Source organism: Crassostrea angulata, chromosome 1 (genome assembly GCF_025612915.1).
Source record: "Crassostrea angulata isolate pt1a10 chromosome 1, ASM2561291v2, whole genome shotgun sequence".
Taxonomy (NCBI): Eukaryota; Metazoa; Mollusca; class Bivalvia; order Ostreida; family Ostreidae; genus Magallana; species Magallana angulata.
This window is the reverse complement of record NC_069111.1, coordinates 39,357,305-39,372,806: the sequence shown is the minus strand read 5'-3', so window position 1 is coordinate 39,372,806 and position 15,502 is coordinate 39,357,305. Positions and strand designations below refer to the sequence as shown.

At 33.4% G+C, this 15,502-nt stretch overlaps 1 protein-coding gene and 2 pseudogenes across 1 annotated transcript; 1 reads left to right on the top strand and 2 right to left on the bottom strand.

Moving 5' to 3' along the window:
- Positions 1 to 222: 222 nt before the first annotated feature.
- On the top strand, positions 223 to 2,180 carry LOC128180733 (THAP domain-containing protein 1-like). The gene is given in 3 exon segments (XM_052848882.1): positions 223 to 533; positions 808 to 1,026; positions 1,161 to 2,180. Coding segments are annotated over 3 exon segments (525 nt in total). The 5' UTR covers positions 223 to 340; the 3' UTR covers positions 1,274 to 2,180.
- On the bottom strand, positions 1,849 to 2,625 carry LOC128180675 (uncharacterized; annotated as a pseudogene).
- A 5,102-nt stretch (positions 2,626 to 7,727) lies between these two features.
- On the bottom strand, positions 7,728 to 9,350 carry LOC128180685 (uncharacterized; annotated as a pseudogene).
- Between the last annotated feature and the right edge of the window lie 6,152 nt (positions 9,351 to 15,502).

Sequence of the window (15,502 nt, the reverse complement as noted above, 5' to 3'; positions counted from 1 at the left end):
GAGGCTGACATTATAATGATTATTTCGGGCAGTTCGTGATTTTTCTTAGGTCGCTGTAGGTTTTGACCAAATGATAAACGGGTTTCAGTCCTGTTAGTGTCTATAGAATTAACTTGAGTTCCCGTCCTGTTATTTTCAACAGAGCTCTCAGACTGATTTAACAATGAGTTTAAAGAAATAGAGGGAATCATACTAGGAGGATGTGAATATATCCTTTTAAAGTGTTCTAATAGGAATTTCCGCCGTTACGTCATAAATTAGTCACGTGAACGCTTGGTTGGCTAAAGATTTGAAAATTTAAATGGCCGCAAACTAAGCAAACAGAGAAGACGTTTTTGTCATGGTTGTATCGTGTTGCGTAATCGGATGTGTCAATAGGTTTAATAAAAGTGACCCAAGGAGCTTTTATCGTATTCCTAAAAATCCTGAAATGAGAAGACGGCTTTGGATAGATGCTATTCGACGTCAAGATACCGGCAAGCATTGGGAACCAGCGGACCTCGACCGTGTTTGCCACCTTCATTTCGTAACCGGTATGTTTATGTTGTGGTAAAAAGATGATAACTTACGTTATATTACGAATGTTTCATGTAATGGCGGTCAGTAAAATTCACAAAAGAGATGAGTGGCCGTATTCGTCATTTTACACGTGATTTTTTCAAGATAGCCGTTTACATAATCTTGCCCCGAGGTTAATATAGTTTACAGAACTTGGGGCGGTAGACGGTCATTTTATTACTATTATATAATTAAATAAGAATTTAAGTTCCATTATGCAAGATTGATAATTGATTATGCTAATTTCAGGCAAAAAGAGCAATGATCAGTCATCCCCTGAATATGTTTCATCGGTTCATATGGGTTAAATTAAAGGTAACCAGATTAACCCAGAACAGCGGAAAGCGAAACACTTTAGAGCTGAGAAGCGTGAATCAGAAAGAGGGTATCATGAAGTAGCCTCAGCACTTTTGGATTTATCCTCCCTAGAGAACATCAGTCAACCAGATTTAGACTCAAACCTACCAGGTGTGTTTTGAGATACAGCTTAATATATCAGAAAAATTATCCTGGAAAGCTGTTTTATTTTTTTAATTCTTAACACTTTTGTGTGAAAGTGTAACATGCTGTTAAGTGTTACATATAGTTTTATTGTATTTAAGATCCATCCTCTCTACACGACGATTGCTTAAAGAAGATAGCAGGGCTCCAAGTAGAAAACAGACAGCTGTATTCGGAATTGGAGAGACCTCAGTCAGAGAACAAGGTTCTTTAAGGTCGATTGGGAAAGATGTGCTTCGATGAACAAGTAACAGATAGTGACCGTAGACTGCAGTTTCACACTGGAATTCCATCTATTGTTTTGTTTAAGCTAGAGTATATAATTGTTGACAAAGTTTAAATTAAAACTGTCAGGAGAAACAGACTGAGAAGAGATTTATTGCATCCATGTATATGGCAAACAATTCACAGTTTAAAAAAAAATTGTTGATGCTTTCTTCTTATAGGGAATAACTGATAATTTTTGGAAGGGGAAACTGCTTAATATTGATTTTATTTATGCCTTAAAAATTAATGTTTTAGCCGTAGGTACAACCATATAGAAATGCATATTATACACAGTATTTTTATAAAAATATTCTCTATTCGAGGGTTTTCTTCTAATTGTTTACTTCGGTGGACCCTTAACAGTGTTGTTTTATCAAGTAACCGTTTAAAAGGCCCTTGGGCCCCTTGTATATTTCTTTTAAAGATGTTTTACCAAATTCAAAATGTTATTAAAAGCCATGCATAGTTTAATGCATTGATTCTGTGAAACAGTGTAAACTTCTTATCGTTTGGATGAAAAACTTAACGTTTCTGATATTCAGTTACTTTAAAAACACAATTTTCGAAGCCTCTTATTTCTCCATCGTAATCTTTATTTTCCCCACTCTCCATTGTCCATGTATGTATAATGCCCTTCCCCACTAAATCGTTTGGTTAGTATTATGGTGCAGTTTTCCTTAACGTTATTAATTTCGTCAGATTTTGTTGTAATTTTGTAATGTCATAAACCTTTCCTTTCGATGAAAACTGTAAGAGTTTTTTGAAGTTTTTGTCTTTATTGAACACTTTTTAGTAGATATTTATTTTTTTATGCTATCCATTTTCTCTTTTTTGGTTTTCAATTTATCAAGCTCCTCCTTTATCTTTTCCTCACTCTCCCATATTCCAACTTGTCTCATGTCCTCATGTCTGATGATATCTTGCTGTTCTTGAGGATCTTTATCCCTAAGCCAATCTTCCGTTTTGTTGTTTGAGTATAAAATACAACTTTCTATGGTGTTGACAGATAAAGAACAGGCTGATTTAAATTTAAAATTTAATTGACCCATAAGTCTTTCTAAACAAATATTATTTATGGAACACGAGTCACATTCAGATAAATCACCTTGATTAACATTAAAATATTTCCCTCCTTTTAAAAATTCGTGAAACAGTGAAGCAAAGTTTGAAGTAAAAAATCAAAGACATCGTCATAAAAATAAGGACCATAAAAAATGAAACTTCGTTATTTAACGCTACAAAGGGGTTTTCTACAAATAAATCTAAAAAATACAAAAGTCTCTGGAATACACTGCCCATATGTAAAATGTTGCCAACTTCAGTAGCTTTTACAAAATACGGTTCTGTAATAATTTTAAAAATAACACCCAGAGCTCTCAATAGAGATTAAAATGTTTGTTTTGCAAGCATAAAACAATAAAATTCTGAATAAAAGTGTAAGAATTTTTCAAAGAATAAAAATTCTGCAATATATGTTTATGCATAAAAAAGGACCAACAGCATTATAAAATAAAACATTAAAACGGTTACCTCTAATATTAACAATGGGAATATTTTCCACATCATGGTTTTTCATATTAACCTGTGAAATATTTGGATCACCTGTCCCATCTTTGTAGAATAATTTTGACACAGATTTTAAAAGAAACAAAATAAAGGGCTATCTTAAAGAATGGGTAAAATATCATTCACTTTCTGCTCAGTCGCACTCTTGTCAGTCATAAAAGATGAAACGTTATTTAAAATATTCTCACTCTCGCCCTCTTTCTGCGATATATCATAAAATTTCTCTCGTTACATCAACATAAGTCTCGCCCTTTCCATCACACACCCCTCTCACACCTGCAGACAAAACTTTCTCACCAGTATTGAATGTAACCCCATAAAAATATTTCCACTTTTTTGTTGTAGCATCTCTATGCATTGTAATTTTACAATTGTTTTTCATTTCTTCATTAATATGATTTCTTGAAACAACACCCATTTTACTTGTTAAAATTGCTGCTGTACTTTTGGAGGGAAGATTTTCAACATTGATATCGAACAAATCTAAACCACATTGAATTATTGGTCCAATATGATCTAAAATTGTAATATAAGTTTCTAAATTTGAAATTGTATAGCTTCCCTTTACCACTCACCCTAAAATTAACATTTTTTTATATGTACAAAATCTTCATCAATGTTTTCATTTTTTTGTTGTTTTGTGACAACAAAAAATCAATTTCAGTTATCACCTCAGCAATTACATTTTTTATACTATTGCACTGTACACTTTTGATTATTTTTAGTTCTACCAACAAGGTTCCGCGCATGCCTAAATCGTGACGCCACGCCTCGCTTCGGCGAATATTCCTATAGTGCTCATACATGTAATGGGCGCCATTGTTAGTGGCTTATGAAAGAAACGCCAAAATCTCATCAAGTAAATCGCTGAACACATATGGATTGGATTTGACAAAAATATTAGTTTAGAAGCAAAAGTCTCAAAATACATATTTATGTTTGAAGTGAAATTCCGGTGGCGTTCAATTTCAACTTCATTACTCTTTACATAATGTTATTTTTGACAACCAAAATTTTCCAGTAAAGGAAATCCACCATACACCAGAAAAACCTGTACATTATCATAATCCAATAAGTCCAAGTTTATTTGCAAAGAAAATTGAAGAAGTTATTGCATTAAAGGTCGTTTATTCAATGAATTACATTTGTATTGTTTTAAAATGAAAACAACAGAGTAAATAATAAAAAATCATTGAATAAATGACAATAATTTTGCAAAGGTGGGGTTAAAAACCGCCACCTCACAAATAAACAGTGTTCATATGAAAATATGGGGGAAAAAAATCTTACATACTATATTGTATGTTTAAAGGAATGTGGGTGGGTGGGTTAAACAAAGTTCATGAAAATTTCTTGCGCCCAGCAGCCAGAACAGAAAAAATAGTAATGAGATAATATTCACATCTGACATGATATATTACGACAATAATTACATAAAGATATTCGATGCTAGACATGTTAATTGAACTATGGTGAAAACATATTTGAAACCTAACACTCGGTGACCCTGTTGTGCGCAAATGCAAATTACAGACTATCAAACAACCTGGGTAACTTGACCATGGGGTGTTAAGGGATATACCCCCTGCATGCGTGCATCTGCTTATTATACATTTATAATGCCAGCTTGATTTACAAAGAGATATAAAGATGACACATACACCCCATGAATAATTACAAAATTTGTTCCCAAAAATGTTTTTATTTACAATAAAATTAGTTTTTTGACAACCAAATTTTTCCAGTAAAGGAAATCCACCATACACCAGAAAAACCTGTACATTATCATAATCCAATGAGTCCAAGTTTATTTGCAAAGAAAATTGAACAAGTTATTGCATTAAAGGTCGTTTATTCAATGAATTACATTTGTATTGTTTTAAAATGAAAACAACAGAGTAAATAATAGAAAAATCATTGAATAAATGACAATAATTTTGCAAAGGTGGGGTTAAAAACCGCCATGACCGAAAGACCCCCACCCGAGGACTCATTGGAGGAAAAAATAAAAAAAATATAAAGAAAAAATGAAAGAAAAATATTAAAACAAACACACAAAACAGAAATATTTTGCTTTAACCTATCGTTCGTAAGGTGCGCCAAATATAAACAACTGAAGATAATAAAGTAGAGCTAACCCGTATACGTTAACCATACATTAAAATCTAAATACAATATTGATAATTTTTATAATCATAACATTGAAAAATTAAGTTAGAGCAAGCCTTGTTGACCTCTAATCAATACAATATACGTGATTAAGTTGTACAATGAAATTTCTAGTAGAGCAAGCCCTGTTGAACTCTAGCAAAAATTCCGAATAAAAAACTGTCAAACATTAATTCAAATTACCTCTAAAAATCTAATACAAAGCAAGCCTTGTTGACCTTTTTCGCAAACTGAAATGACATAGAATTTTTGATAGAGCAAGCCTTGTTGACCTCTATCCCATTGCTATGGCATGTATAGGGATATTATGAGAAAATAAATGTGAACACCTCCTTGTTAAAAGTTGTTCATACGGATGTAGTTTTTATATGCATTAGATTTCCATCTACCCATATGTTGGATTACTGTTTGGGGTATGCCATCAGCTGCAGTTCAATTTCAACTTCATTACTCTTTACATAATGTTATTGGATTTCCTTCAGAGAAACTTGAGCTGGATCCTTTATAGAGGTTTCAATCGACTGTTAAACATATTGATTTGAATAATATCTTAAAAGCAATAATAAATATAGAATACACTTACGAAAATGCGTAAATGACCAACAGATTTATCCTACATGTGTATTCTAGATATATTGAATATCAAAGTAAAAAAAAAATACGTTAAATACTAAGTTATATTGGAACGGGAATCATGAGGATACATACATGTAATTGTCTTATTTGTGAATACTCCAGTAATAGATCAAATCACAAAGATGAGACCTACACTTTTTAAATTCATTTCTGTATAATTACGATATTTTTTCGGAGAATGCACCCTACACTGTTGAAAAAAACGATGAAATCATCTGTTATAATGTGATAAAAACAGGTCTCTGATTTCTAAAGAACTACATAAATAACAGCATTCGCAATGTCGGCACAGAAAAAAAATATCTGGATCCTTTACAAACTCGTGTCTAATTACACAGTTTTTGTATTATGCGTGTACAAATGTTTGCTAGTAAATGACGAAAACCCATTTGCTTTATAAGATGCAAAATGTTCTCAACGTGAAGCACATATTTGAAGTAAACGCCAGGGCTTCATTACTACTTGGCTATTTTCAAATCTATTGTTAATTTTTTTTATTATCAGCATATCCTTAACAAATTTAAGGTTAATAAAGTGATGACTACTTCATTTAATAATCACTAGCCTTCTGAAAGATGCCATTTATTTATCCTAATCAATAATCCCATTCTACAAAATAATCAAATATAGCATGTACACATTTAGGTTAATAAAGTCAAGCCTACTTCGGGTGTTGAAACAACTTTATTATTGGTCAGTGCCATTCAATTTACTTCCCATACAGTCATCAAACAATCATCTAATGAACATCGATTTCTGTTGAATGGGATGAAAATAGACAAAAGGACTTATCACAGAGTACACTACCGTGCTTGCAATGACATAATTATATTGTATGACAAAGGCGAGGATTTAATATTTTTTCTTTAAACAGTTAGGGAGGGGGCTAAGCCAAGTAGGGATGTATATTCGTTTTCGGTTTCTTTTAAGATTGAAGCAATTTGACAGAGAAATTAATCTAATGTATTGGAAGCATTGAATAGAAAACAAACATGAATTTGGGTTAAACTCCGTCAAAAAATATCGATTCAGTACCGAGATTACGAATTTAACTTCCGTGAGTGATTTCGATCATATATGAATGATGTTTTTTTCTTAAATAACACTGACAATTAAATCGTTACAAAATTGCAGAATATCGGCCGTAAGAAAGATCTTATCACTCTTTTCAAAGCTTTTTTCGGCGAAACAGCATTGGAGTGGAACGAATTTATACATATATTGTAAGTAAACTATATTTGAGGAAATTCGTCAAACCCGATTCTGTCTCAAAAGGAGTGTCCTTCCCTTTTTTTCTTATGCTTGCACAAATAATGGTATATTCATTTAAACTTTGTTCTTACCATCAATCTGAAATTGGAAACCAAACTGTTTTATCTTAATCTGTCGCAAAAATTTTGTGTGATTCTCAGCCGAAATAGATATTTTGAAACACAAATGACGTGTTAGATTTAAGTCTGCCTTAAATCCGAACCTGCTTAAATTTTTTTTTCTTTTAGAGTGGAGTGTGATTGTGCTGAAAAGACGCGAGAGACGACGATATGCAGCTAATATTAGCGACTATTTGTTTGGTTTTTCTGACATATTTCAAAAATTGTTGTTTTCATTTTTATTTAAATAATTCCTGGATACCTTTAAACATTGAAATGTCTTCAGAATACTACGATGTTTTATAACAAATTGTCTATAGCTAAAGGTTTAGATACTGTAGAAGCAGAAATATTCGTTGAGGATTTAATTTCGGTATTTTCGTTGGCAGTATAAATCAACGAAATTAAATCCATGACGAATTTTTAACCAAAGTATTGATAAATACAAAGATATGACGAATATTAAATGCCAACAGAATTTGATTTGTTTAAAACAAACAACGAAATTTTGAGCCCCCCCCCCCCCCTAAAAAAAAGAAAGAAAATACATGTAGTTACTTAATAGGTATATGTAAGATGTCTGACTCAGAGTATTATGATACCTTTATGTTAAGTACTGAAATCTGATTGGTTTAGACGCAGTTGTTAATCCGTTCTATTACCCTTAGCGTTAGCAACACACTTGGCAACGGGTAACACAACGAATTGTTACATGTGCATAAATTATGCGCGTACGGTTCGCCGTAGAATTCACTTCATTTCTATATAAAAGCAGTAATATTTTCTTTAAAAATAAGACACTCAGTAGTATGATAAAATAAATAGTGCTTCGCGTCGGTTGACAATGGTTTTCTCTGGGTGTCAATTTCAACAGTTACCCTCCCAAACAGGCACTATATATATAATGGTCAACATTTTTTACATGTAGCAGTGTCTATGGCAGTGTGAACTTATTGTTAAGATGAAATACTTGACGTATCTGATATTCAGTTACTTTAAAAACACAATTTTCGAAGCCTCTTATTTCTCCTTCGTAATCTTTATTTTCCCCACTCTCCATTGTCCATGTATTTATAATGCCCTTCCCTACTAAATCGTTTGGTTGGTATTTTGGTGTAGTTTCCCTTAACGTTATTAATTGAGTCAGATTTTGTTGTAATTTTGTAATTATGTTCTTATTCACCAGTTCAAACGAACATAAATTATTTATAAATTAAAAACTCAAACACATATATAGGAACTGCTTCGCCTGCGTCTGTGCAACAGACTAAATTTTAATTCAAAAATTTTTACAACAAGTATATAATCTTCTGGTTCATAATCAACATTCTACAATATAAAAAATAAAACATTAGATACATGTACACAGCAAACGTAAAGGGAGGGGAGGGGGGGCTGTTGCACGTAAAGCAGCGAAACCTCGAATGACTTTAATTCCCTAATACCTGGACACAGGTAAACTACCTGTTCCGCACGAGTACACTTAACCCCGTATACTCGTCAATAAACCAATCGAAATCGTTATGCTATAAATAACACCGGAAACAATAACAACACGTGTTTCCCTTACCATTTATAAATATATTGTCATAAACCTTTCCTTTCGATGAAAACTGTAAGAGTTCTTTGAAGTTTTTGTCTATATTGAACACTTTGTAGTAGATATTTATTTTTTTATGCTATCCATTTTCTCTTTTTTGGTTTTCAATCTATAAAGCTCCTCCTTTATATTTTCCTCACTCTCCCATATTCCAACTTGTCTCATGTTCTCTATCGCTTTGTCAATTTCATTAACTTTTTTCCTCTCCTTCCTTCTCCTTGCTTCTTGTTCTTTTTCTTCTAAAATCTTTGTTTCCTTTAAAAAATTTCTCCTTTCCTCTTTCCTTTTTCATCAAAACTCTATTTTGTGATCTAGCACTGTTGATGATATCTTGCTGTTCTTGAGGATCTTTATCCCTAAGCCAATCTTCCGTTTTGTTGTTTGAGTATAAAATACAGCTTTCTATGGTGTTGACAGATAAGGAACAGGCTGATTTAAGTTTAAAATTTAATTGACCCATAAGGCTTCCTAAACAAACATTATTTGTGGAACACGAGTCACATTCAGATAAATCACCTTGATTAACATTAAAATATTTCCCTCCTTTTAAAAATTCGTGAAACAGTGAAGCGAAGTTTTAAGTAAAAAATCAAAGACATCGTCATAAAAATAAGGACCATAAAAAAGTGAAACTTTGTTATTTAACGCTAAAAAGGGGTTTTCTACAAATAAATCTAACACATACAAAAATCTCTGGAATACACTGCCCATATGTAAAATGTTGCCAACTTCAGTAGCTTTTACAAAATACGGTTCTGTAATAATTTTAAAAATAACACCCAGAGCTCTCAATAGAGTTTAAAATGTTTGTTTTGCAAGCATAAAACAATAAAATTCTGAATAAAAGTGTAAGAACTTTTCAAAGAATAAAAATACTGCAATATATGTTTATGCATAACAAAAGTACCAACAGCATTATGAAATAAAACATTAAAACGGTACCTCTAATATTAACAATGGGAATATTTTCCACGTCATGGTGTATCATATAAACCTGTAAAATATTTGGATTACCTGTCCCATCTTTGTAAAATAATTTTGACACAGATTTTAAAAGAAACAAAATAAAAGGCTCTCTTACAGAATGGGGAAAATATCATTCACTTTCTGCTCAGTCGCACTCCTGTCAGTCATCTCTATGCATTGTAATTTTACAATTGTTTTTCATTTCTTCATTAATATGATTTCTTGAAACAACACCCTTTTTACTTGTTAAAATTGCTGCTGTACTTTTGGAGGGAAGATTTTCAACATTGATATCGAACAAATCTAAAACACATTGAATTATTGGTCCAATATGATCTAAAATTGTAATATAAGTTTCTTAATTTGAAATTCTATGGCTTGCTTTTACCACTCTCCCTAAAATCAACATTTTTTTATATGTACAAAATCATCATCAAAGTCTTCATTTTTTTTTTTTTTTTTTTTTTTGGTGACAAAATAAAATCAATTTCAGTTATCACCTCAGCAATTACATTTTTTATACTATTGCACTGTACACTTTTGATTATTTTTGGTTCTGCCAACAAGTTTCCACGCCTCGCTTCGGTGAATATTCCTATAGAGCTTATACATGTAATGGGCGCCATTGTTAATGGCTTATGAAAGAAACGCCAAAATCTCATCAAGTAAATCGCTGAACACATATGGATTGGATTTGACAAAAATATTAGTTTAGAAGCAAAGTCTCAAAATACTTATTTATGTTTGAAGTGAAATGCCGGTGGCGTTCAATTTCAACTTCATTACTCTTTACATAATGTTATTGGATTTCCTTCAGAGAAACTTGAGCTGGATCCTTTATAGAGGTTTCTATCGACTGTTAAACATATTGATTTGAATAATATCTAAAAAGCAATAATAAATATAGAATACACTTACGAACAGGCGTAAATGACCAACGGATTTATCCTACATGTGTATTCTAGATATATTGAATATCAAAGTAAAAAACAAATACGTTAAATACACAGTTATATCGGAACGGGAATCATGAGGATACATACATGTAATTGTCTTATTTGTGAATACTCCAGTAATAGTTAGAGAAAAACTAGATTTGCAGTTGAAGAAAAACTTCATTTATACAAGAACAACAAAAAATTCTGACATTTTCCAATCTTTTGATACAAGTTGTGCTGTAAATTCATTTCTGTATAATTATGATATTTTTTCGGAGATTGCACCCTACACTGTTGAAAAAAAACAATGAAATCATCTGTTATAAAGTGATAAAAACAGGTCTCTGATTTCTAAAGAACTACATAAATAACAGCATTGGCAATGTCGGCACAGAAAAATATATCTGGATCCTTTACACACTCGTGTCTAATCACACAGTTTTTGTATTATGCGTGTACAAATGTTTGCTAGTAAATGACGAAAACCCATTTGCTTTATAAGATGAAAAATGTTACATATTTGAAGTAAACGCCAGGGCTTCATTACTACTTGGCTATTTTAAAATCTTTATTAATTTTTTTATTATCAGCATATCCTTAACAAATTTAAGGTTAATAAAGTTATGACTACTTCATTTAATAATCACTAGCCTTCTGAAAGATGCAATTTATTTATCCTAATCAATAATCCCATTCTACAAACTAATCAAATATAGCATGTACACATTTAGGTTAATAAAGTCAAGCCTACTTCGGGTGTTGAAACACCTTTATTATTGGTCAGTGCCATTCAATTCACTTCCCATACAGTCATCAAACAATCATCTAATGAACATCGATTTCTGTTGAATGGGATGAAAATAGACAAAAGGACTTATCACAGAGTACACTACCGTGATTGCAATGACATAATTATATTTTATTACAAAGGCGAGGATTTAATAGTTTTTCTTTAAACAGTTAGGGAGTGGGGGGGGGGGGCTAAGCCAAGTAGGAATGTATATTCGTTTTCGGTTTCTTTTAAGATTGAAGCAATTTGACAGAGAAATTAATATAATGTATTGGAAGCATTGAATAGAAAACAAACATGAATTTGGGTTAAACTCCGTCAAAATAATATCGATTCAGTACTGAGATTATGAATTTCACTTCCATGAGTGATTTAGATCATATATGAATGATGTTTTTTTCTTGAATAACACTGACAATTAAATCGTTACAAAATTGCAGAATATCGGCCGTAAGAAAGATCTCATCACTCTTTTCAAAGCTTTTTTCGGCGAAACAGCATTGGAGTGGAACGAATTTATACATATATTGAAAGTAAACTATATTTGAGGAAAGCTCAGAATTCGTCAAACCCGATTCTGTCTCAAAAGGAGTGTCCCTCCCTCTTTTTCTTATGCTTGCACAAATAATGGTATATTCATTTAAACTTTGTTCTTACCATCAAGCCGAAATTGGAAACCAAACTGTTTTATATTAATCTGTCGGAAAAATTTTGTGTGATTCTCAGCCGAAATAGATATTTTGAAACACAAATGACGTGTTAGATTTAGGTCTGCCTTAAACCGAACCTGCTTCACTTTTTTTTTCTTTTAGAGTGGAGTGTGATTGTGCTGAAAAGACGAGAGACACGATGATATGCAGCTAATATTAGCGACTATTTGTTTGGTTTTTCTGACATATTTCAAAAATTGTTGTTTTCATTTTTATTTATATAATTCCTGGATACCTTTAAACATTGAAATGTCTTCAGAATACTACGATGTTTTATAACAAATTGTATATAGCTAAAGGTTTAGATACTGTAAAAGCAGAAATATTCGTTGAGGATTTAATTTCGGTATTTTCGTTGGCATTATAAATAAACGAAATTAAATCCATGACGAATTTTTAACCAAAGTATTGATAAATACAGATATGACGAATATTAAATGCCAACGAAATTTGATTTGCTTAAAAAAAACATCGACATTTTGAGAATCCTCCCCCCCCCCAAAAAAAAATGAAAATACATGTAGTTACTTAATAGGTATACGTAAGCTCTCTCACTGAGAGTATTATTATACCTTTATGTTAAATACTGAAATCTGATTGGTTTAGACGCAGTTGTTAATCCGTTCTATTACCCTAAGCGTTAGCAACACACTTGGCAACGGGTAACACAACGAATTGTTACATGCGCGTAAATTATGCGCGTACGGTTCGCCGTAGAATTCACTTCATTTCTATATATTTACACCTACCAAGTATGATTCCCTCTATTTCTTACGGAAACTTATAGTTAATTCATAGCTCTATAGAAACAGCCAGACTGAAATCTACACACCATATTTATCGATTGGTCGAAATCTACATCTAATCTAATTCGTTATATCCGTAAGGTTTACAACATGTGAAACGGTTGAAAGAGTTATCTTCCCTTGTTTGTATTTTTATTATCAGTAATTATTGTAAATAGTGTAATTAAAATGTCAAATGATTAAAAGAGTTATTCAAGTATTTTTATTGTATAAAAACAAAACAACAAAAACAGGTATTGTAGTTTCTTATTAGTCAGATAGACTTATAAATCGAGAGAATATGTTTGGATGTTCTTAAACACTTGTGTTAGAGATAATGCAATTGGTTTAAGAGCCAGATGGTGTCGCTAGTTTGTTTGGTTGATGTTGTATAGTCTGTTTAGAAGACTCATACGTAAAGTAATCCCTGAGTGCGAATTACTGTGTTGTAGAGTTTCCCAGCCGTGAATTCTGTAAGTAGGAAACATTGGTTAATTAAAGTGGATTAAGTCAGGTTCTTCGAATGACAAATTGATAGGCCAAGTGGCATAGCCAGATTGATTTACCAACTTGCATTACCAAGTGGCTGAGCGACAAGTTGCCTTGCCAGGTGGCAAGGGCAGTTGACAAACATAGAAATAGCCACAAGGCAGTGGCTTATATATATTTGTATATATTGAGAATTACCACAAGGCAGTGGTTAACCTATATCTGTATATTTTGAATTAAAGCTTCTCTGTACATCAAAGAGGCACTTGGCAAGTGTCTGCATTCCCTATTAAACTCGGGTGAACCGTGTACGGACCGAGACGCCTGGTCGAGGCCGCGACACGTTACAAATTTGGTGGCAGCTGCGGGATTTTATAGGGAATTATGACGGACAGAGAAAAGGAGTCAGGTGACATTGAGACCAGTTTGCGTGAAACACTTGACAAAATGGAAGAAAAGTTGAAGAGGTGCCGTATAGATCAATCTACGCCAATTGGTAGCCAATATGACAAAGTGTCATCAAGGGACAGTGGTCTTGCCACTGGTCGGTTAGATGATACATATGACTATGAAAGGGCACCAAGAGACATCACCCTGACAGATAGTAGGAGACATGGGTATTCTGACAGAGGGACAGATTATATGTATGATCGTATCTACCAAGGCAAAGGAACCAACTCTCCCCACCAATACCAAGGTGCAAGACCGAAAGTTCGCTTTGAAGCAGACCAGTTTGACAAGGAGAAGGACCATTTGCCAAGAGACAATTTGCCTTATAGATCCAATGTACACCAGCCTTCCCTTAAATCTGATGTCAACAGGACATTGAATGAAACATATAGAGACGAAAGGGACAGCAAATTGACAGTTAAGCCAGCTACATATGATGGCTCTAGTTCCTGGCTAGATTACAAGTGTCACTTTGAAGCATGTGCTAGTGTCAATGGTTGGAACGAAGAAAAGAAAGGCTTGTTTTTAGCATTATCCCTACGAGGTCAAGCTCAAGCAGTATTAGGTGACTTGCCAAAGGACAGGGGACAGCACTATGAGACACTTGTCAGGTCTTTACAAGAAAGGTTTTCACCTCCTAACCAAACCGATCTATACAGAGTGCAACTTAAAGAAAGAAGACAAAGACCATTAGAGACTCTTTCGGAATTAGGCCAGGCCATCAGGCGGTTGACTAACTTGGCATACCCAACTGCACCTGGCGAAGTTCGTGAAACATTGGCTAAGGATCAATTTATTGATGCCTTAATTGATTCAGACATTCGTATTCGAATCAAGCAATCTCGTCCTGGCAATCTGAATGAAGCCATTAGCCTTGCTGTAGAACTGGAGGCATATAACAAAGTTGAAAAACGAGATAGAGAACTCAGAGGACACTTGAGGACAGCTATTGCAGATGAACAACCCCAGCTAAATGGTATCAATGTTGATAACAAGCTGGAAACCTGGATGAAGTCAGTAGAAGAAGGAATGAAGTGCATTACAGAAGAACTGAAAGAATTAAGAAGCTCTAGGCAAAAGAATAATGATGACAGATGGTTTCGAAGTGACCGTGCAAATAACAACAATCAAGAGCGCAGGTGCTATGAATGCAAGCAGACAGGACATTTTAGACGTAATTGCCCTGAGCTACACAGAAGACGGAAACAACATGACAGTCTTGATAAAGGCCAGAAAGATAATGCACAAGGTGATAAGAATGCAGCGAGAAGACCAAATGTGTCAGTTGGCCTTGGTTCATCAGTTGAGGAATGTGGACTGTATGTAGAAGTTCAGGTACAGGGAGAAAAGGCAAAGTTTCTTGTGGACACTGGTGCTACTGTAACACTAGTATCAGAAACTCTATACAAAAAGTTACCAGTGGCAATAAGACCTAACTTGCGAGAAGTATCTCAAACAATATGGGCAGCTAATAGTACCCCACTTTCCGTGCATGGAAAAGCAGAGTTCAACATTTGTGTTGACCAGGTGACATGCTACAATGATGCTATAATTGCAAATCTGAAGATTGACGGTATTTTAGGCCTTGATTTTATGAAGAAAAACAAGTGTTCAGTTGATGTCAACAATGAGACACTCGTCATCAAGGGGCATGAGAAGCAAATGGCGATAGAAGGGTTCCTTGGCTGTTTTAGGATAACAGCTGCC